This window comes from Myotis myotis, unplaced genomic scaffold, assembly GCF_014108235.1.
Source record: "Myotis myotis isolate mMyoMyo1 unplaced genomic scaffold, mMyoMyo1.p scaffold_m19_p_10, whole genome shotgun sequence".
NCBI lineage: Eukaryota > Metazoa > Chordata > Mammalia > Chiroptera > Vespertilionidae > Myotis > Myotis myotis.
Genome location: NW_023416314.1, coordinates 14,869,097 through 14,894,249, shown reverse-complemented (window position 1 = coordinate 14,894,249; position 25,153 = coordinate 14,869,097). Strand labels below are relative to the sequence as shown.

The following is a 25,153-nucleotide window of genomic DNA, read 5'->3' as shown; positions in this document are numbered from 1 at the left end:
GCAAACTGAATTCAGCAATACATTAAAAACATCATACACCATGATCAAGTGGTATTTATCCTGGGATGCAACATTGGTTTCATATTCACAAATCAATTAATGTGGTACACCACATAAACAAAATGAAGGATGAAAATCATATGATCATATCAATAGAAATAGAGCAAGCATTGGACAAACTCACTTTGTGATAAAAACTCTCAGGAGGAAACATACCTCAACACAATATAGGCTATATATGACAAACCCACAGTTAACATTAAAACTTAAAAGTGTTTTCCTTAAGCTCAGGAACAAGGCAAGGATGTCAACTTTTACCACTTCTATTCAATATAGTATTGGAAGTTCTAGCCACAGAAATCAAACAAGAAAAAGCATAATAAAAGGCATCCAAATTGGAAAGGAAAAAGTAAAACTGTCATTATTTGCAGATGACATGATACCACATATAGAGAAGACTGCACACTAAAAAACCTATTAGAGATGATAAATGAATTTAGTAAATTAGCATGGTATAAAATTAATACCCAGATATCAGCTGCAAGAGTTGCTCAGTTGGTTGAGTGTTGGTCTATGCACCAAAAGGTTGCTGGTTCTATTTCTGGTCAGGGCACGGCGCATACTTGGGTTTTGGGTTTGATCCCCAGACAGGCACATACAGAAGGCAACCAATCAGTGTTTATCCATCCTTCCTTCCTTCCTTCCTTCCTTCCTTCCTTCCTTCCTTCCTTCCTTCCTTCCTCCCTCCCTCCCTCCCTCCCTCCCTCCCTCCCTCCCTCCCTCCCTCCCTCCTCCTCCTCCTCCTCCTCCTCCTCCTCCTCCTCCTCCTCCTCCTCCTCCTCCTCCTCCTCCTCCTCCTCCTCCTTCTTCTTCTTCTTCTTCTTCTTCTTCTTCTTCTTCTTCTTCTTCTTCTCTCTCTCTCTCTCTCTCTCTCTCTCTCTCTCTCTCTCTCTCTCTCTCTCTCCCTTCCTTCTCCTTTCCTCTCTCTTAGCATGTCCCCAGGTGAGGATTAAAAAGATACCTAAAAATAAATTTAACCAAGGAGTTCAAAGACCGGTACTTGGAAAATAATAAGACATTGCATAAAGAAATTGAAGAAGATACAAAATAAATGGAAGCATATAGTGTGCTCATGGATAGGAAGAAATAACATTGTTAAAATGTCCATGCTACCCCAAACAATTTATAGATTCAATGTAAACCTATCAAAATACCAATATTTTTTCACAGAACTAGAATAAATAATTTTAAAATTTATATGGAACTATTTAAAAACTTTTTTTTGCCCAGTAAAGGAAACCATCAACAAAATGAAAAGACAATTTACTGAATAGAAGATATTTGCCAATGATACATTCAATAAGGGATTAATAACCAAAATATATAAAGAACTCACACAACTTGCCCAGCCAGCATTTCCCAGTGGTTGAGCATCAACCCATGAACCAGGAAGTCACATTTGGGTTCTATTCCTGGTCAGGACTAGCCCAGATTCCAGGCTCAATCCCCAGTAGGGGGCATGCAGGAGGCAGCCAATAGATGCTCTCTCACCATTGATGTTTCTATTTCTCTCCCTCTCTCTGAAATCAATAAAAACATATATATATATATTTTTAAAGAACTCAAACAACTTAACACCAAAAAACAATCGTAAAAAAAAAAATGAGCAGAGGACCTAAATAGACATTTCTCTAAAGAGGATATACAGATGGCCAATAGACATATGAAAAGATGCTCAAGGTCACTAATCATTAGAGAAAAGCAAATTAAAACTACAATGAGATAGCACCTAACACCTGCACAGTCTTAATTCTTAGTGGGTTCTATTTCTATTTTATGTTACAAATGCAATCATGAGGAAAGTGAGACTTTTTCTTGCTTACAGTAAAACTATGTATTAGTGAAAAGCCTCATTTTGGGCTTGATTCCAAAAGGCAGTATGCACCTCTTAGCTTGTTGATTCTGATAACAGAATGCTTCAACTATGAATATATTCTGTGAATTTACTGCCATTCCTTGTGTTTATTCCTTGTAATCTGATATGTACATTCTACAATTTTAATATAGTAAATTTATATCTATTACAATAAGATACAGAACTGTTAGACCTCAAATGATCTGCTGTGCACTTTAAAAGATAGTCTGAATAATAAGTGAAATGGCTTTCTCTAGCACTAACCTGATTTTTAGAAGGAAGACCTATCACAGTAATGTATGGGAGTGGATGAAAGATGTTAGAGGAATATTAATTGGAGAGAGGAAGAATGCTGACTTGCAAAAAAAATGCATATCTAAGCACCTTTCTGTACTTCCTGGAAATCACTTGACCCTGGCTCATTTCCCAGCTCTGACATATATAATTTTCATGGAAAAATGACAGCTTACTAAAATGAGAAAAACATATCAGTCATTACATAAGAGGGACTCCATAACATTTTTCTTAAATGTATGTTTCAACAAAATATGAATTTTATCTGTTTTGAAGAAGGAAAATGTGTATTTTCTTAGTTCTGTTACATATTTTTTTCTTAGTTCTATTACATATATCTTAATGGAAAACCAATAATAATTACTTCAAGAACATAGCTCTTATTTTAAAGAACTTACACAAAACAAATACATAAAAGTAAAAGTGATTTTAAAAACTGCTTTAATATTGCTTTAGAATGCACTTATTTTTTAAAGCAATTAAGTGAGATCTGAATTTTAATGTTGAGAAAAAAAACATGAGCATAAAATGAGCATTACGTTTTAAAATTCAATAAACTATAGATAGATATACTAAAGGTAATTCTATATATGATTGATTGCATACTATTGATGATTCAGTCTGCAATAATTATCAAGGCCAACAAATAATTAAGGTTTTCATTGTGTTGATGTTGCATAGGTATGATGAATGGGAGAATGGGACTGACTTCATCTTTCAGGTATGTCTTCCCTGCCTTGCTGTTAAGTTGTAAGGAGAGGGTGGGGGATTCCCCATCCAGATGACTCTATCTCAGTGGTTCTCGACCTGTGGGTCGAACGACCCTTGCACAGGGGTCGCCTAAGACCATCGGAAAACACATATATAATTACATATTGTTTTTGTGATTAACCACTATGCTTTAATTGTGTTCAATTTGTAACAATGAAATTGGGGGTCACCACACCATGAGGAACTGTATTAAAGGGTTGCGGCATTAGGAAGGTTGAGAACCACTGCGCTAGCCCATATATTCACAGGCCTATCTGAAAGTTCAAATTGGCTTATCTCTGCTTATCTCAAAGGTACCTGAAATTCAGTAAGTCTAATAATCCAGGAGTAGGGACCATCCAGCCTGTGGACTGTATAAGGCCCACAAAAGCATTTGGTCTGGCCCTGCCAAGCCATTAGGGGTGAGTTAATTAAATGTTTGACCAAATATAGCAGACTCATCTTTAAGTTGATAATTTTGTATGGCCCTCAAATGATGTTATAAGTATCCAAACGACCCTAGGCAGAAAAAGGTTCCCCACCCCTAGTCTAAACTGAACTTTTAACCCCTCACTTCTTTCCAGTAAATGTCAACACTTGACCTTCCTTTAATGTTCCTTGTTTCACAAAATGGCACCATAATCTTGCAGCAATCCAGAAAGATATGAGTTATCTTTGATACCTTGCCATGCTTCCCCTTCCATATCCAATATGTAAGTCCCAGTTATTTTACTTGCTACATACCTCTCAAATCTCTCTTTCCGAATCCAAGCTACCATCACCTCCCAACTAGATGATTGCAATGGCTTCCACTCTGGTTCCTCCCTTCTCCTCTGCACTTTTAACCCATTCTCCATACCACATCTCCTGAACTTTTTCAAACAAATCTGATGTTATCATCCCCGAACCTAAAGGCCTTCAATGGCTTCACGTTACCATACTGATCATTCAGCTTCTGAAAGGTGCTTAGCCTTCTGAAGCACAGGGTCTTTGCATGGCTGTTTCTGTGCTTGAAATGCTCTCCCAATGCTCCCTTCACCCCTCTTTTTGGACTAATTAATGTCCACTCTTCCATCAAATCTCAGCTTAAAGTTCTCAGAAATCCTCCCTAATTTTCTTGGTTGGATTAATATTGCCTTATTAAGTGTTTTCCTAACACCATGTAGAATTCGTTCATAAATATCTCTCTCTGATTAGATTGCAAATTTCATGAAAAGACAGAATTTGTGTATTTAAAACATGTTTTTGTTGTTGTTGTTGTTCATCATTGTGCTCCAGTACCTAACACAATTGTTTTTCTTTGTTTTAACTTACTCAGTGCTTTAAAAATTTATCCTTTATATAAATGAAAGTTTCAAAGTTTAGATATACAGTAGTCCTCCCTACCCCTTATTTGCAGTTTTGCTTCCCATGGTTTCAGTTACCTGTGGTCAACCTTGATCTGAAAATATTAAATAGAAAATTCCAAAAATAAACAACTCACATGTTTTAAATTGCAGGCTGTTATGATAAAATCTCATGCCCTCCCCATCTGTCCTACCTGGGATATGAATCATGCCTTTGTCCAGTGTACCCATGATGTATACGGTACCCACATGTTAGTTAGTTAGCTGTCTCAGTTATCAGATTGACTGTCATGATATTGCAGTGCTTGTGTGCAAGTAACCCTTATAATATCTTAATTCCTAATGCCTTATAATATCACAATGCCTATGTCATTCACCTCACTTTATCTCATCACTTAGGCATTGTATCATCTCACAAAATCACAGGAACAAGGTATAATAAGTTATTTTGATCCAAGTGCTCCCTCAAAAAAAATAGAAGATATTTTGAGAGAAACCACAATCACATAACTATAACTTTTATTACAGTATATTGTTATAAATGTTTAATTGATTAATAGTTATAGTTATTGTTATCTTTCACTGTGCCTAACTTATAAATTACTCTTTATCATAGGTATGAATGATTAGGAAAAAACCCCAGGATAGATAGGGCTCAGTACTATCTGTGGTTTTAAGCATCCACTGGAGGTCTTGGAACACATCTGTGGATAAGGGGGGACTACTGTAGTATCCTAAATAACTTCTAGGTTTGTTTTTTTAAAATAAATTACTGTTACAATGAAAATATGTTTTTAAAAAGTTTATTTCAATAATAGAATCAACTGTTTTAAATTGATTTTTGAAGAATATTTTTTGGTTTGCACTCCCTTCTACCCCAAATTACCATAGTTATTTTAATTTGTTTGTCTTAAATACTGATGGCTTTAAAGTAGCTTTCAGAGAATAACTCAGCCGTTTAACAATGTGACTGTAGTTTGGAGGAAGAGTACATACTTCTAGGACTTTGCTTTCTTTTGTATGGTCAGGCCTCTCACTTGTTCCAAAGTTCTAGTACATGGAAAGCTGTCTGTCCCTGTGTCCAGCACCTCGTCTAGCGTCTCAGCTACACTGGGACAGCGGGCCTGTCTTATTTTCCTCTCCTGGCCCCATGTCCTAATCACCACATCAAGGCTTCTCTTACGTGTGGTTGCAACTGGACACCATGATTTTAAATGTCTAACTACTGCCTTTTTCTGGTATCACTTCCTTCAGGGAACATACAATGCTCATCTGCTGTGACTTTCTTTTGTGACCAAAGTTTCTCTCTCACATTGATGTATTCTCACTCTTGTCTATTGCTTGCACATCCTTTTGCACAACGGCCTGCAGGTCTGTTCAGTACCTGTGAATCTGTGAGGCCTCTGAGTCTTGGCCAATCCTATTTTGCATTGTCCTCTTATGAAATGAGTACCTCATATGACATCTAACTCAAGGAACTAAGCTATCACGCAGGATCCTTGTTCAGACAAGTTAAATCACCCATCTATTAATTTGTATTTGTTTGACAAGTTAGGAGATCATCATTCTCCCACCTCCACAGGAGTGCTAAGGATGTCAAACTGATAAATTGTAGCTAGTAAGTAAATTTGTAAAAATTACCAACACAGTGGCTGTAAAATCTTGAGCCAAACAGATGAATGATTGTATCACCTAAACCGTCAGTTGGACATTCCCTGAGGGCTCCCGGACTGTGAGAGGGCGCTGTCCGGGCTGAGAGACCTCCCCCTCACTCCCTCCGCCCTGAGTGCACAAATTTTGTGCACCGGGCCTCTAGTTTAAAATATACTGTTGAGGAGAGGAAGATGGCGGCGGCATAGGCAGACGCGTCCCAGGTCGTGTCCCTGAGCAAATGGAGTGAGCAGCTGAAACTAGTAACATCCACCCCGAATTGGCGAAATTCCTCAGCTGGCGAGACAGTTTACAGCCGGGAAGAGCAGAACTCCCCTGGAAAGGTAAAAAAACCAGGGATTTGGGCAGGAAAGTTTGCCAGACCTCTGAGCCCAGAGAGTCGGAGGGAGACCGCGTGGCAGACAGCCGCGTCCCTTGGGACAGGCACAGCCCCTGACGGGGGAAAGGAGAACCGCGGGATTCCTGGCGCTGCCGGGGGAATTGAGAGCTGGGTCTGTGATCACAGAGGACTGAGCCTAAAGGGGGCAGCCTGAAGAGCTGACCAGACCATGCAGTCCCGGTAAGAGAAGAAGCTTACAGAAACCAAGCCTTCCCCGTTTCCGCGGCCGGCGTTTGTTTGTTTGTTTTCACTGAACCCTGTTCATGGGACACTTCGGATACAGACACTCACCTGTGCTGAAGAGAGGGAGAGTGTGCGGAGGAGTGGAATCTGGGGAGAGACTGAGGAGAGAAGGGGGGCCGGGAGAGGTGGCAGCGAATTGAGTGCTGAGACACCCCTGAGCCCAGGTCTGAGGCAGCCATTCTCTCCGGAGAGTGAGACTCCTCCCCCCAGCCCCCAGGCAAGGAGCACAGCCACACCCAGATTCCACCCTGTAGGAGATCAAGGATTAAAATAACCTGATCAGTCCCTGGGAGTTAACAGGGTCTGGCCTATAGAGGGATTTTCAATCCCAGCAACACAGCACTGGTAACTCTTACGCAGCCAGCTCTGGGCAGTGAACTTCCACTGGACAGAGAGGCCCTGTAGCCTCAGAGGCCAACCCCAGAACACTGCCACCCAGAGGCTGACCCACAAACTGACTCTTTGCTAAACATAAAATAAGGCAGTCTGGGAAACAAATGCGGCTTGCTTTAAAATAAGGACTGTGGTTTACAACACAGAGGAACAGTGTATCGCAGGGAAACTCAACACTCTCCTGAATACTGGGCAGGTCTAAGGCGAGCCACACTGAAGAATAGAAGAACCGAAGGACCTTCACTACTGCAATATTTTTTTTTTTTCTTTTTTCACCTTTTAACTAAGAAACCAATTTTTTTTCTTTTTTTTTTTTTCTTTTTTTTTCTTTTCCTCTTCTTCTTTTTTTTTTTTTCTTCTTTTTTCCATTACCTGATTTTACCCTTTTAATTACTACCTTCTTATTTTTAACCAGTATTATTACTGCTACCATTTTACCATTTTTTTTAAAGTGCCATTTTATTTTCTCTTTATTTTATTTTGGGATTAGTGTTCTCCATTCTATTTTCATCGTTATATTATTGGTTGTTTCTAGTTTGCATTTATCTCCAGGGAGCTGTTGCTGGAATTTGTTGGGATTAATGGCTGTTCTATAGGAGCATTCTCCTCATATAAAAAGTCTCTTCCCCTCTTCCACTTCATTCTCTCTTTTCGCTCTTTTTTTTTCTTTTCCTTTCTTTTCTCGCTTTTACTTTCCCCCCTCCTTTTTCCCACTTTCATTTTTGCACTCCTTTTTTTGGTCCCTAATTTTCTTTTCTTTTTTCTCTTTTCTCTTTTTCTCTTCCTTCTTCCTTATCCCCTAATTCTCTTAATTCAGGTGGTCACCTTTATTTGGGGTTATTAATATCGTGAATATATTTGTGTATAGTGCCTGGTACGTGGTGCCTTGTTGTGTTGTATTTTGTGCCTTTAAATCAACACAGCAGATCCAAGCAACAGCAACCTCCTGAGCACCACACCCTCTGCTGAGGAACAGCAGCTGTACGTGAAACCTCGCCCCACCAGCCAGAAGAGCTACCACAGCTGTGAACAGCACCCACCAGAGGAGTTGCTGCCAACTGAAGAGCAGCTGCTACCGCAACCGCCCGAAGAGGAACCGCAGACCAAGGAGTCACTGCCACCAAGGGAGCAGCCACTGAACGACTCAACGTCTAGATATGTCAGTGAGATCAAACATGGGTAGACAAAGAAACCCCCAAAGGAAAGAGAAGGAGGACTCTCCAGAAAAGCAGCTAAGTAATACAGAGGCATGCAACATGACAGAAAAAGAATTCAGAATAAGGGTCCTAGAGTGCATAAACCGGATGGAGGAAAAAATCGACAACCTCAGCAAGAAGCAAGAAGAAACAGATGAAAAAATCGATAACATATGGAAGAAGCTAGAAGAAACAGATGAAAAAATCGATAACATATGGAAGAAGCTAGAAGAAACAGATGAAAAAATCAACAACTTAAGTAAGACCCAAGAAGATATGAAGAGCGATATAGCTGCAATGAAAAACTCCATTGAAAGTATCAACAGTAGACTAGGAGAAGCGGAGGACCGAATTAGTGATTTAGAAGACAAGGAAGCAAAACACACCCAAAATGTACTGCAATTGGAGAAAAAAATGAAAAGACAGGAGGAGAGCCTAAGGGAGCTTTGGGACAACATGAAACGAAACAACATACGAATAATAGGGGTACCAGAACAACAGAAGGATGAACAAGGATTAGAAAACCTATTAGAAGAAATAATATCAGAAAACTTCCCTGAGGTGGGGAAGAAAAAAGTCACACAAGCCCAGAGAGTCCCAAACAAGGTGAACCCAAAAAGACCCACACCAAGACACATCATAATTACCATGGCAAATGTTCAGGACAAAGAGAGAATCTTACAGGCTGCAAGAGAGAGACGGAAAGTTACATACAAGGGATCTCCCATTAGATTGTCAAATGATTTCTCAACAGAAACACATCAGGCCAGAAAAGAATGGACGGAAATTTACAAAGTGATGCAAAGCAAAGGACTGAATCCAAGAATACTCTATCCAGCAAGGCTATCATTCAAACTTGAAGGGGAAATAAGAAGCTTCACAGACAAAAAAAGGCTAAGGGAGTTTATCACCACCAAGCCAGCAATGCAAGGAATGCTAAAGGGACTGGTATAAAAATAAGAAATAAAAAGCTCAGAAAGAAACAGCCACACAAAAACAGAAATGCCTACAAACAACTACCTTTCAATAATAACTTTAAACGTAAACGGACTAAATGCTCCAAACAAAAGACATCGAGTGGCTGAATGGATAAAAAAACATGACCCATACATCTGCTGTCTACAAGAAACCCACCTCATTAGAAGGGACTCACACAGACTGAAAGTGAAAGGATGGAAAAATATCTTTCAGGCAAATGGAAAGGAAAAGAAAGCTGGGGTAGCAATACTTATATCGGACAAAATAGACCTCAAAGTGAAGGCCATAACAAGAGATAAGGAAGGCCACTTCATAATACTAAAGGGATCAATACAACAAGAAGATATAATCCTGGTAAACATATATGCACCCAATGCAGGAGCACCCAAATTCATAAAAAAACTCCTGGAAGATATCAAAGGAGACATCGACAACAATACAATCATAGTAGGGGACTTTAATACACCACTGACAGCACTGGATAAGTCCTCTAGACAAATAATCAGCAAAGATACAGCAATCCTAAATGACTCACTAGATCAGATGGACTTAATAGACATCTTCAGAACACTTCACCCGAAAGCCAGGGAATATACATTCTACTCAAATGCTCATAGGACATATTCAAAAATAGACCATATATTGGGTCACAAGCAAAGTATCCCCAAATTCAAGAAAATTGAAATCATAAAAAGCGTCTTCGCAGACCACGATGGCATAATATTAGAAATAAACTACAATAAAAACAACCCAAAATACTCAAACACCTGGAAGCTGAATAGCATGCTATTAAATATTGATTGGGTTACCAATGAAATCAAAGAAGAAATTCGAAACATCCTGGAAACTAATGACAATGAAAACACAACAATCCAAAACCTATGGGACACAATGAAAGCAGTCCTGAGAGGGAAGTTTATAGCTCTACAGGCCTATCTCAACAAACAAGAAAAAATGGTAGTAAATCATCTAACTCTACAACTCAAAGCATTAGAAAGAGAGCAACAAGAAAACCCCAGAGTGAGCAGAAGGAAGGAGATAATAAAGATTAGAGCAGAAATAAATGACATAGAGACCAAAAAAACAATACAGAAAATCAATGAAACCAAGAGCTGGTTCTTTGAAAGGATAAACAAGATTGACAAACCTCTAGCCAGACTCACCAAGAAGCAAAGAGAGAGGACCCAAATAAACAAAATCAGAAACGATAGAGGCGAAATAACAACAGACCCCACAGAAATACAAATGATTGTTAAAAAATACTATGGACAGCTCTACTCCAACAAACTAGACAACCTGGAGGAAATGGACAAATTCCTAGAAAAATACAACATTCCAAAACTCAATCAGGAAGAATCTAAAAATCTCAACAGGCCAATAACTATGGAAGAAATTGAAGCAGTCATCAAAAAGCTTCCAGCAAACAAAAGCCCAGGACCAGACGGCTTCACAGGGGAGTTTTACCAAACATTCAAGGAAGAACTAAAACCTATCCTCCTCAGACTACTACAAAAAATTCAAGAGGAAGGAACACTTCCAAGCTCATTCTATGAAGCCAGCATCACCCTAATACCAAAACCAGGTAAAGACAACACAATGAAAGAGAATTACAGGCCAATATCCCTCATGAACATAGATGCCAAAATCCTCAACAAAATCTTAGCAAATCGGATCCAGCAGTACATCAGAAAGATCATACACCATGACCAAGTAGGATTTATCCCAGGGATGCAAGGATGGTACAATATCCGCAAATCAATAAACGTGATACATCACATAAACAAATTGAAAGAAAAAAACCACATGGTCATATCAATTGATGCAGAAAAAGCATTTGACAAAATTCAACACCCATTTTTGATAAAAGCTCTCAGCAAGGTGGGAGTAGAAGGATCATACCTCAACATAATAAAAGCCATATATGACAGGCCCACAGCCAACATCATACTCAATGGACAAAAACTAACACCATTTCCCCTAAGAACAGGAACAAGACAGGGATGCCCCCTCTCACCACTCCTGTTCAACATAGTACTGGAAGTGTTAGCCATTGCAATTCGGCAAGAAGAAGAAATAAAAGGCATCCAAATTGGAAAAGAGGAAGTAAAACTGTCCTTATTTGCAGACGACATGATATTATACATACAAAACCCTAGAGACTCCATCAAAAAGCTACTGGACTTAATACATGAATTTGGCAATGTAGCAGGATACAAAATTAACCCCAAGAAATCCGAGGCATTTCTATACACCAATAGTGAACTTTCAGAAAGAGAGATTATAAAAACAATCCCGTTTACCATCGCACCAAAAAAATTAAGCTACCTAGGAATAAACTTAACTAAAGAGGTAAAAGACCTCTACTCAGAAAACTACAGGACGTTGAAAAAAGATATAGAGGAAGACATAAACAGATGGAAGAACATACCGTGTTCATGGATTGGTAGAATCAACATCATTAAAATGTCCATACTACCCAAAGCAATCTATAAATTCAACGCACTTCCCATTAAAATACCAACGGCATACTTCAGAGATCTAGAACGAACTCTCCAAAAATTCATCTGGAATAAAAAAAGACCTCGAATAGCTGCAGCAATCCTGAAAAAGACCAAAGTAGGTGGGATCTCAATACCAGATATCAAGATGTATTACAAAGCCACTGTTCTCAAAACTGCCTGGTACTGGCACAAGAATAGGCATATAGATCAATGGAATAGAATAGAGAGCCCAGAAATCGGCCCGAACCAATATGCTCAATTAATATTTGACAAAGGAGGCAAGAACATACAATGGAGCCAAGATAGTCTCTTCAATAAATGGTGCTGGGAAAATTGGACAGATATATGCAAGAAAATGAAACTAGACCACCAACTTACACCATACACAAAAATAAACTCAAAATGGATAAAGGACTTAAATGTACGACAGGAAACTATAAAAATTCTAGAAGAATCCAAAGGCAACAAAATCTCAGACATATGCCGAAGCAATTTCTTCACTGATACAGCTCCTAGGGCACTTGAAACTAAAGAGAAAATGAACAAATGGGACTACATCAAAATAAAAAGCTTCTGCACAGCAAAAGAAACCATCAACAAAACAACGAGAAAACCCACTGTGTGGGAAAACATATTTGCCAATGTCATATCCGATAAGGGCCTAATCTCCAAAATTTATAGGGAACTCATACAACTTAACAAAAGGAAGATAAACAATCCAATCAAAAAATGGGCAAAGGACCTAAATAGACACCTTTCAAAAGAGGACATTCAGAAAGCCAAGAGACATATGAAAACATGCTCAAAGTCACTAATCATCCGAGAGATGCAAATCAAAACAACAATGAGGTACCATCTCACACCTGTCAGACTGGCTATCATCAACAAATCAACAAACGACAAGTGCTGGAGAGGATGTGGAGAAAAAGGAACACTTGTGCACTGCTGGTGGGAATGCAGACTGGTGCAGCCACTATGGAAGACAGTATGGAGTTTCCTTAAAAAACTGAAAATGGAACTCCCATTTGACCCTGTGATCCCACTTCTAGGAATATATCCCAAGAAACCAGAAACACCAATCAGAAAGGATATATGCACCCCTATGTTCATAGCAGCACAATTCACCATAGCTAAGATCTGGAAACAGCCTAAGTGCCCATCAGTAGATGAATGGATTAGAAAACTGTGGTACATCTACACGATGGAATACTATGCTGCTCTAAAAAGGAAGGAACTCTTACCATTTGCAACGTCATGGATGGAACTGGAGAGCATTATGCTAAGTGAAATAAGCCAGTCAATGAAGGAAAAATACCACATGATCTCACTCATTCATGGATAATAGAGACCATTATAAACTTTTGAACAATAATAGATACAGAGGCAGAGCTGCCTCAAACAGATTGTCAAACTGCAGCAGGAAGGCCGGGGAGGGTTGCGGGGCAGGAGGTAGGGGGGTAAGAGATCAACTAAAGGACTTGTATGCATGCATAGAAGCATAACCAGTGGACATAAGACATGGGGGGATAGGGGAGGCTAGGGGACTGTCTAGGGCGGGGGGATAAAATGGACACATATGTAATACCCTTTGTAATACTTTAAGCAATAAAAAAGAAAAAGAAAAAAAAAAAAAAAAAAAAAATAAAATATACTGTTGATTTATCAATATAGAACCCAGAGCCAGCATCATTTATTTATAACTCATGTCTGAACAAAGCTTATCTAATACATGTATTTCCCCCATAAGGCACATGATAACTACTTGCACTTAGACACACTAGACAGCATTTCAGCACTTGGGGGCTTTTCTTAAACAGTGAAATCATTTTTCAAAAAGCTAAAGACGTGGCACTAACTAAACTGCAGAAAGGAAACCTGTTCATAGTATAAGAGCTGAAACAGGAAGCAGAGCACCATCACCTTGTTCATCCTCAGCTAGAAACGTGTTTGGGCAACGCAAAGTGTTCACTGTTCTCTGGGCGTCCACCAATGACCATGGAAACACCACGAGCATTGACTCTGGAGTTACAGATAAGTTGTAGCTAGTGAGTGAATTTGCAATTACCAACAGAGTGACTGTAAAATCTCAAGCCAAACAGATGAAAGATTGTATCACCTCGGGCTCTGAGGGCATTCTTGACTACATTTCACGTGACTAACATGCCTTCTCATAGAAAAATGGTCAAATGATGAAGTAAATATAGATACATAAATTGTTTAACTTTATTATGTTTAACTTTATTATCTGCTCCAATATAACTTGCCCATGATTTTTCATCTTGTCTTTGATAGAGGCAAAGGGAAAGAATGCTATTTTATTGATTTCAGGTATGCCATAATTCTTTTCTGAGTCATCTGATCCACAGAATAATACAGCTTCCTAATAACTCCTGCTGCTTTTAAGGTAGCAACTAATTTGAACAATAATGCTTCATGTAACTGAAATCAAATGGATAGTTCTGCATTCACTTAAAAAATACATGATCCTTTTTTTGCTTCATTCTGCATTTGATAGTTTCATTCAATCATTGCAAACTAGTATGAGTCCCTTTCCAATTGTACAGTAGGGTACAATTTTAATTTTGTTCTTAAGGTGAATGTGTATAGAAAATAAAGTATACAGACCTTTGGAAAAAAGAGGAAGAGATTCAGCTGAGGGCATGGCCTTATCCAACTCTGAGGCTGGGGCTGTCTGGGGCAATGAATTCAGCTACTTGATCCCAAATCTCACTCCTTTCCCCAAGTATGTTTCATTGACTGTAGATGTTACTAAAGATTAAGGGGGCTGGGGGGGACTTCATCTCTCAACTGAACATGTTCTCCAAGATTAAATAATGCTTGAAAACAAAGTGGTACCATAGATGATATAAAAGAGTAATTAGTCTACACTAATAAAAGAGAAACATGGTAATTGACGTACGACCGTTACCCTTCCCATTGGCTAATCAGGGAGATATGCAAATTAACTGACAGCCAAGATGGCGGCCGGCAGCCAGGCAGCTTGAAACTAACATGAGGCTTGCTTGCTTCAGTGACGGAGGAAACCAATGTTCCCACCTGCCTTGCTGGCCTCTGAGCCTGCAGTTTGAACATTGTAACAAACATAGAAGCTAAAAAAAACCCCCAGAAACTAGCTTTCAGCGAGCTGGGATCTCAGAGCTGGAGTCAGAGCTGGAGTTATACATTGTTTCGAACCGAAACAAACCAGATACCTACTTTCAGCAGCGGAGGCCTAAGAGCTGGAGCCTCAGAGCTAAAGCTGGCCCAGAATAAAAAAAAGAAAAAGAAAAAGAAAAAAAGGAGCGGTTGGGAGCTTCTGTCACCCGCCAGCCTGAAAACAGCCCTCAGCCCCTCACCCAGACTGGCCAGGCACCCCAGTGAGGACCCCCATCCTGATCCAGGACACCCTTCAGGGCAAACCAGCCAGCCCCACCCATGCACTAGGCCTATATCCTATATAGTAAAAGGGTAATATGCCTCCCAGCACCGGGATCAGCGTGACAGGGGGCAGTGCCCAAACCCCCTGATAGCCCTGTGGCTCTGTGTGTGACAGGGGGCAGTGCCCAAACCCCCTGATCGCCCTGTGGCTCTGTGTGTGACAGGGGGTGGGGCCACAACCTCCCTATCTGCCCTGCTCTGTTCATGACAGGGGAAGGTGCCCCAACCTCCTGATCAGCCCTGCTCTGTGCCTGATATGGGAGAGCTCCCCAACCTCTGATTGCCCTGCGGCTCTGTGTATGACAGGGTGCGGCGCCCCAACCCCCTGATCGGCCCTGCTCTGTGTGTGACAGGGTGCGGCGCCACAACCCCCGCCCCCCCCCATGGGCCCTGCTCTGTGTGTGACGGGGTAGAGCCATAACCTCCCCATTGGCCCTGCCCTGAGTGTGACAGTGGCGGCGTCCCAACCCCCTGATTGGCCCTGCTCTGTGTGTGACAGGGGGCGGTGCCCCAACCCCCCAATCGGCCCTACCCTGAGCGTGACTGGGGGTGGCACTGCAACCTCCCCATCCGCCCTGTTCTGTACATGACAGGGGGCGGTGCCCCAACTCCCCAATCAGCCCTGCTCTGAGCCCGACCAGGGGCTGCACCTAGGGATTGGGCCTGCCCTCTGCCACCCGGGAGCAGGCCTAAGCCAGCAGGGCGTTATCTCCCGAGGGGTCCCAGACTGCGAGAGGGCACAGGCCGGGCTGAGGGACCCCCCCTTCCCCCCAAGTGCACAAATTTTTGTGCACCGGGCCTCTAGTCTTCATATAATCTTTTCACTATCATTTGCTACCAAAACATTTGCTTGTTATTGTGAATGCCCAGTCTGTTTTTATAATTCTTCCACCTGAATTACTTGATAAATTAGGAACAAGAATTTAAGTGACTAAGTATATTTTGGTGGTGAAAGAGAAATTCACCAAATAGAGTATTTGTCTTATGGGGGGAAAGGAACTCTGATAATACTACATTGGGGTGGAAAAACAAAACTAAAATAAAGCAGATAACACTGTTACTGAGAAAATTTAGCTTTGTCTGGGAAGCCAATCCTGATAAATTTGACACCAAAGAGAATTTTCCTTATCTGAATTCCCTACATCTCTGGTTTGACTCTAGGGCACTCACTTTGAAAGTGCAGGACAGGCATGTCAAACTCGCGTCCTGTGGGCCATATGCAGCCCACAATGAATATTTTCATGGCCCAGCCAATATAACAGTATGTAAGAAAGGTTTAATGAAAGTTTCGTAACTTAATTTTTACAATATCCTGTTATACATAATTGCTAATAACAAACTACAACGTTCGCTAATGGCTGATCACTATAATCATGTTGCATTCATTTCCCATACTTGCCTTACACACAGGCGCACCATTTCTCTCCACTAATATTAGCAGTGAATATTTTAGCAGCCGATTGCCACGTCATTAGTCTTGGACTGACCTATTTGGTGTGTGCAACAGGAAATACTTCGCTTTTGGAGAACAAGAAAAATAGGTTTATTTGTGTTATGCTTATTAATTTGTGTGTTAGTCAGTGTCTGGTAAGTTAATGTTTAAGAAAAAATATTAACTTTTATTAAAATGTTCTATTATGTTAATGATTACTAATTTATTTCAGGTCTTTGTATTCAGCATGTCTCTATCGAAATAAACCTATGTTTCTATGAAAATTGAAGCCTTTGTTTTTTTTGCAGCCCACATAAACTTAAACCTTATTTATTTGGCCCATGTTAGCCTTTGAGTTTGACATGCTTGGTGTAGGATAACAAAGAATAACATTAAAATTTTATTTCCACTTTCATGCTTCCATGCCTAAGAAAACACCCTGTGAAGCCTCATAGATTCTTCTTCTTCAAAGAATACTCTTATCTTCTTCTTATTCTTCTTCAAAGAATACTCTTATCATAGTGCAATTTGGAAATAACAGATAGAAAACTCACTTTTGGTTTAGACTTACAGTACTGGTTGCATAGGTTGGGTGAAAGGACAGGTTAAACCCCCATTCCCAATAAAGGGTTTATCTGAGATATTGATATGCAGACTGAATAATTTCCTTGTAAAAGGATTTTATATTTACTCATGCTAAAACTTTGATTCCAGGTGGATATTTCCAAATATGTCATCTATATATGTGCCTTAAAATACTGCTCTGATCTCTTCTTCCTTCTCCAAGCAAATGCATCATTTATAATTCTTTTCATAAAGAGATAATCATTAAAAAGGTGGCAAAACTAGAAAGCAAATTAGTTTTATGATTTCAAAGAATTAGCTGACTATTCATTTATTAGAATGTTTTCAGACTACTTTAGAACTCTCAGAGGTAGAATAATGGTCCATATAGTGCTATCAGGTTTCCTTTATGGGCAGAGTAAGCCATCTAATCTTGACAGACACAATTGTTTTTGATTTCCTGCCATGGACATCCATCACAGAAATAGAAGTGATTAATAGCATTTTGTCCACTAACCAAAAACATTTATAATGTATACCTGGAAAATATTCCAAAATGGAGGATAACATTAAAGTTTCAAAAAATTTCAACAACTGAAAAATCAATATCAGTTGAGGAGAGAAAGCCATAAAGGTACTTTTAAGAGAGATGGAAAATACATTTTTAGATTTTCGTTAATTTTAAGGAGATAGTGGAAGAAAAAAAAAAAAACCTTTAAGAGAATTGATGGGAAATATTATTTCCCATTTTAAAATGAATATTATTCCAGGAATGTACTTATCATGTATATGTTCAAAACATGTATAAGATTTTCTCAAATAGATTATTGTAAATGTTTTAAAAGAACTTCTACTCCCATTTACTTTCTGTCATCAAGCTAAAAATTCTAGAATAATGGTGGTAGCAATGCAGAGAGAGTACTATGCACTTAGAAAAACAGTTGTACCCGAAATAGATTTTATGTTTTAGTAATTACAGGGGGTCATCTTTCCTCTCATCATATATAGACTGAGATACAAACAAAACCAAGAAAAGAGGTGAGGTGCTAGAAATGGTCCTACTAAAGCAGGCTTGCAAACAGATTAGCTTTTGGGAACATTCTTGCAAAAATTATCATTCTAGAAAAATTTCCTGATGAATATATGTTTTAAGGCTAAACAAAATGGAAATATGACTGTAGAGAGCATACTTTCATTCATTTATTACTTCAATTATGTATTTATTTATTCAATCAAAAAATATTTGAGTTTCAGTATCTGGAAAGGCATGGGGTGAAGCAAATAAGAAATAACTTCTGTCCTCATAGAAGAGAAGAAAATTAACATTTGTTGAGGGAAAACTATGGCCAAGCACTTTGCATCTTATATCAACTCTGAGGTGGATATTTTTTACCATTTCTCCTTTTATATCAGAGGAAGCTGGGCCTCGTGGGTGTTTAACAGGTTGCTCAAAGTCACACAAATAGTAAGTGGCAGAGTTCAACTTCCAAAACACTTTGTCTCCAAAGCTCACTACGCTATGGGCTTGTAATCTAGAGGGAAAGACAGAAACATGCACAAGTAGCTGCAACACAGATAAGAGACTGTGACAAACCCCAGGAGAGAGGCATACGGCCCTTGCTCTGGAAGCAGAGAGAAGGAAGCTCTTGTGCTAGTCTCGAGGCCACGCTGGGAAGGCTTCACAGAGAAGGGGCATTTGAGCGTGATCTTGAAGATAAATGGGGAGGAGAATTACAGGAAGAGACATAAAAGTGCATTGCAGGTTGAAGAAACAGCTTATAGTACTGCGGGGCTGGGAAAGATGTCCCACACTTGTTTTCATACTTTAGTTTGGAATTTTAGAATATTTGGAAGCATGCCTGAACAATGCCATGGCCCGCAGTCATTACAGCACAATGAATGCATGGGCTGGAGTTAGGACGCAGGCTTTGAATTGAGGCCTGCCACTTCCTGGTTGTGGGACCTTTGGGAAATCATTTACTAGGAAGCTTTGTTTGGTTAACCGGGGATACCCATCATGAGGTTGTTTTAAGGAGAATATGAGTAGATACATGTAAACTGCTTAGCATCGACTCACTAAATTGGCTGTTAGGATGCTACATCCCAGTAATACATTCAGTCATTGCAGGATTCTCTTGGTCACTTTTTGCACCATGGCACTGTAGGAAGAGAACTGTACTGTACACAGTATTAACTAAACTCTCCTATATACCCACCAGGCACAGTTTCAGCAATATTCTCTTTCTTTTCTGCTGGATTGCTGTTTTGTTAGGCCTCTTCTACTCTCCAAAACATAATTTTCTATACTGCATTGCAAGACCCACTTGATTAAATGTATAGTTTGGCAGATATACAGAATAATGTGTTTGTTTAGGTTTAGCAAAAATTACCCAGTCACCACTCTGGTAGCACATATGGGGAGGGGTGTATTATGTGGCCTAGCCTGGTGGTTGAGAACCAACTGCAGAGAGTAGGTACATTGGGAATGGGGGAGGGGTACAAGGGAAGGAAGATAGTAGCAGGAGAAGTCAGTCAGGTCATGGTCAGATTGGAAAGGAACTTGAATGCCATGTTGAAGGGCTTGGTCTTGACCCCGCAGATGTGGAGAGCCATGGAAAAGAATGACAGTAGGTGCATGGACTGCACTGTATCCCTCTCAAGTCCCTATGTTGAGGCCCTCCCCCTCCCCTCAGTGTAACTGTATTTGGAGATAAGGCCTTTAGGAAGGTAATAAGGGTGGGGCCCTAATGTGGTAAGATGTGACCTTATAAGAAGAGACACCAGAGCTCTCCCTCTGCCTTGTGAGGACATAGCAAGAAGGTGGCCATCGATAAGCCAGGCAGAGAGACTTTAGCAGAAACCCACCCTGTTTGCACTTTGATCCCTGACTTCCAGCCTCTAGAACTGAGAAGATGAAGTTCTATTGTTTAAGCCACTCGGTCTGTGCTATTTTGTTAGGGCATCCCCAGCAGACTAATACAGCAGGACATCAGCATGATTGGATTTGGGATTTGGGAAGATAACTAGTGCAGTGCAGAGAATTGTTTTGCATATTTTTTGTCTGGTCAACTCTATACATTCTTTGAAACCCAGCTGCTCTGAGAAGAGTTCTTGATTCCTTAAGCTTGATTTTAATGTCCTTCAACATGTTCCCATAGTATCATGTGAATACATCTATCATAATAATGTATCATAATTCTTGACTTTAATTAGTTATTTCCCCCACTAGATTGTAAACTCCTTGAGATCAGGAACCACATTTTATCTTTGCATTCCCAGCATCTAGTACTGTACTTGGCATAGAGGAGGCTCTCAATAAATACCTGTGGAATTAATAATTCATAAGTTAATAGAAGAACCTGGGGCAAGGAAACCGGTTCTAAGATACTAATGTAATAGTCCATTAGCAGAATATCCACCAGTAGCTTGTACCATATTGTCTTAATTGTTTGACAAAAGATTAAAAACTGATAATAGTGTATCTTTAACATTTTATTTCTAATCCCTTCCAAAATGATATTAAATGAAACCGTAACTCCAAAAGTGCTGAAGAAATAGATTTTTAATGATTTTTGCCTCAATGAAAATGAGGCTCCTTCCCTCACTTTAAGTCCTAGTATAAATATACTGTACCTAATATCCTCGAGAGAGAAGAAAATGCTGACTGTTTCTAATTACCTAATTTGTTTGGAGGAATCAGCAATAGTCCACAAAGAGAATTAATGTGATCAGCAAACTCAAATGCATTGTTTTGTAATTTATGCAGAATTCCCGATAAGTCTTTCAGAGTTTGCCAATATGTGCAATGATTAAAGACATTAGGCCAAAACAAATCCTCTGTCTTTGCCTTTAGAGTACAGAAACAGTTACAGGAATGGAATTTATCCATTAACTAAATAAAGTATTTCTATAAATCACTGTATTAATTGCTGACTTAAAGGCTGTGCCCACATCATGAAAAGCAAACAAAAGATATTGCCAAAAAGAGAATTGTCTAGTTGATTTGACAACATCAGTGTGTTCACTGAGTAATTTCAGCCCTTAGTGGAAATGGGGACAGACTCATTCCTCTGTTCTTTTAATTTTGATCTATTAAGATAGTCATATTCAGTTTTCCCTGATTTTATAATATTTCTGTTCTTAAGACATTGTATATGGTTCGGGACCTTATTGGAGGGAAAGTATGTGAATCCATTTTTCTCCATTTCCCTCTAATTCTGTGTTCCTATACATCCTTGGGCTTTTGCAGAGACTGAGAATAGCAAGTTTAATAGAATTTTTTAATCTTCAATTAAAATTCTAGCAAAAGTTTTCTATTTGCTCAAGCAGACATACAGATGTAGAAAAATTTTACATACAGATGTTAAAAAAGAATAATTGGGATTATTTAAAAAGCTTAATGAAAATCAGATGACCTTCTGAAATGTTGACCTACCTTTTCCAGATACTTTTTTTTCTCCTCCATCTTTAGGGTTTCATCAATGGCATCTGTTCCCTCTAAAGAAAATAAAGTCATATTCCATCTGAAATAATTTTATCTTGATTTTACAATAATATTGATATAAAATTGCATAAAGATTAAAAGTTAATACATAGAGTATGAAGGTAAACACAAATATGTACTATGTCTTAAAACTTTATAAACCAGATTCATAAATAGAGATGGAATTAATTAGCTATGGCTCCAGAAAACCTCTAATCTTTAGAAGATGAGTACACTTGAGTCCAGAGACAAGAAAAAGGTATTTGATATCAGAGATTCCAATTCCCACATCTCTATTCAAGATGTTATAGGAAATGAGGCATTTTCCTCTGAGTAAATAGGGTGGTTCCCGAGGCAGAGTTATGCCAAAGTATAAAGTTGTATCTTTATACTTTGCATTTTCTTAATCTAGGAATCAGAATGTTGAGAGGCATAAAACTTGATACTTACTGTTTTTCTCAAGAGAAAGAGACCGCAAGAAACTTTTCTCTAAAATTAACAAAAGAATATGTCATTAGAAAACAACAGCATTAAAGGTATTTAAGCTTTCTATACCTATAAAAATAGTTTCCTTAGGCCTTACTAAGGTCTTACAGGCCAGGAACTTGGTTCCTAATGTTAACTCTGTCTTCAACTTTCACTAGGGATTTCATGTTTGAACTCAATTATGTAAATGACTATTTAAAATTTTTTTAAATTGATTTCAGAGAAGAAGGGAGAGGGAGAGAGAGGTAGAAACATCAATGACGAGTGAGAATCATCGATCAGCTGCCTCCTGCACACCCCCTACTGGGAATTGAGCCTGCAATCCAGGCATGTGGCCCTGACTGGAATCCAACCCGGGACCCTTCAGTCTGAAGGCCAACGCTCTATCCACTGAGCCAAACCAGCTAGGGCTAAATGGTTGTTCTTAATATCCTTTCAGCCAAGGTACAATAACATTTCCCCAGATGCTTCTATATACCCTTTGGCCAAATAGATGTTATAGAGCAGTGGTCGGCAAACTGCAGCCCCTTGAGTGTGGCTCTTCCACAAAATACCACGTGCAGGTGCACATGTACAATGTGATTGAAACGCGTGGCCACACTCAAGGGGCCAAAGAGCCGCATGTGGCTCGCGAGCCGCAGTTTGCTGACCACTGCTATAGAGGATACTTTGATGTACTTTTAGATATAACAAAGACACCACTGATCCTTTTGGGTAGAAGAATTGATGAGAAGTTTTAAGAACTATTTGCATAGGGTTTTAGACATGTCAAATGAAAGATTCTTATTTTAGAATTAAATTTGATAGATGCATGGATAAAGTTGTGGTACATATATACAATGGGATATTAGCCATAAAAAAATAATGAAATCTTGCCATTTGGGGCAACATGGATGGACCTCGAAAGTATGATGCTAAGTGAAATAAGTCAGAGAAAGACAGAACCATATGACTTCACTTACATGTAGAATCTAAAGCACAAAATAAGTGAACAGACAAAACAGAAACAAACTCATAGATACAGAAAACTAACTGATGATTGCCAGATGGGAGGAGTGTTAGGGGATGGATGAAAAAGGGGAAGGGGTTGGAAAGTACAAATTGCCAGTTATAAAAACAGCCAAGGCTGTAAAGGAAAGCATAGGGAATATAGTGAAGAAGAATGTAATAACTATGACGGGTACTAGACTTGTGTTGGTGGGATCACTTTTACGAAGTGATATAAGTGTGTCATCACAACACTGTACACCTGAAACTAATATTGACTGTCAACCATCATGGAAAGAAAGAAAAAGCATTATGTTCAGCAGTTTCTCCTGGGAGGGGCTCTGGTATCTTCCATGTTGACTGAGGTGGAGAGGTGGAGGTAGACAGGATGAACTGGAGGCAGCTACTCACCAAGGGTGCTGCTCTTAGAGGACCTGGCCACGGGCAGACGCTGACTGCTACTGCCCGACAGCACCAACTGGGATTCGTTAGGCGGATACATTGACGCCGTGATCCAAAACTGCTTGGCCAAGCTGGTGTCCTTTTCTGAGGAGCCACTGAATACTAATAATCCCTGGGGATAAATTCCACAGGACTTCTTTCCAGGGCTAGGACCTGCACCAGGCCTTGTTTCCATGGCAACTGAGGACGCTTCTCCAAGCTCCCCTGGCCCCTCTCCCAGCCCCGCCTCTCAGAGAACCTTCAAGTTGGCAGCAACAGGCCAGGCCGGAAACCCTTAGTTTCCTCCGTAGATGCTGAGGTCCAGCGCGCATGGGTGGGCCCTCTGAAGCCCACTTCCGTAGTGACCGCAGGCTTCGGGACCAGTCTTAGATGGAGTCCAGATAGGAGAGTCAAAACATCAACTGGGGGCGTGTCTTGTCCTGTTGGGGTCAGTGGGGAAGCACTTCAGCGCTCATATTGTGGGTCAGCCTTCTACCTGCCTCCCCTAGTCTCCAGCTTCCATTCCCCCAAAGATATCCCAATAAAGCTTTCTATTCCTTAGCCCTACCGCCCCAATTCCCCCTTCCACACCAACTGTCATAGCTCATTACAGGCCAGCTTTGGTTGGAGAATTAAATAGGGCAGATCCCATTCTATTGGGAGCTAGAGGTCTAAACTGGGGCAATGGGTACCCATGTATATAATTTTTGTTATAATTCTCTCTCCCCTACCCCCATCCCTTAAGACAAATCTTAGGAAAGAAGCTGGATTTAGATTAACTGCATTTACTCATGGGTCCCCTAAAGGCTGCCTAGATTGCAACAGTGTAAATGATTATTTAAAGACGTCTGATGAGTGGACTCAGTCCTTTCATGAAAAATAAAAATTTTGTTAATGTAGTCTTACAGAAATATTAACAAGTGCTTGTGAATAGCTTTCCTGGGAGATGTTGTTAATCTAGGAACAATTTAACCATTTCAGAGATAGGAAAGTTGTAATTACTGTGACAGGAATTGAGATGATCCTCATAAAGGCAACTTAGGAAATGAACACGCGCCGATGGCAATCTATGTCGGCATGGCACTTTATTCTTTCAAAACACTAGTATAGTCTCATGGAAAAGATACTTCAAAGGTTGATCATCACAAATCTATACCATTACCCAATCTACCTGAAATTTTTTTTGGGTTAAGAGCCTGATGAAATACTGAAAATTTTTATATGAAAATACACATATACTTCATTACAAACATATATTTAGCAGCTAAAATGTTGAGTTCTCTCTTGGCTGAGAGAACTGGCAATATTTCCGTGTTCCAACCCCACCTCCCCCAAGTCCATGGATGTGCACAGGCGCCTCCTTCGGATGAAGCCCCAAATCTTTTTACTTGGCCGTGTAGTTAGTGATTGGTACTGCTAGCAATCAGCTAACTACACTGCCTAGTAACCAGACTCACAGAAAACAGTCTCCTTTCATCACAAACTGCGTCTCAAGTTGGCGCCCAGGCTTTGTGACGGGTACGCCGTTGGCTCAGCTGTAGCTCACTTGAGTTGGTGGGTGTGTGAATGCCCTACTAAGTAATGAAAAATCGGCACGATTAATCACAGCTATGCAGCATTAAACGTCGTTACATGGGGCGGGGGTGGGGGGTGGGG

At 39.9% G+C, this 25,153-nt stretch overlaps 1 protein-coding gene across 1 annotated transcript in view; it reads right to left on the bottom strand.

Annotated features, from left to right (window-relative positions):
- Positions 1-23,693, bottom strand: part of HOATZ (HOATZ cilia and flagella associated protein) — a 36,485-nt gene extending 12,792 nt beyond the window's left edge. Inside the window, exons 1-3 of the mRNA XM_036323944.1 lie at positions 23,468-23,693; positions 22,034-22,072; positions 21,536-21,597 (exon numbers count right to left, since the gene is read on the bottom strand). Coding sequence (XP_036179837.1) covers positions 21,536-21,597; positions 22,034-22,072; positions 23,468-23,693 — 327 coding nt within the window. The remainder of the gene's footprint in view (positions 1-21,535; positions 21,598-22,033; positions 22,073-23,467) is intronic.
- Between the last annotated feature and the right edge of the window lie 1,460 nt (positions 23,694-25,153).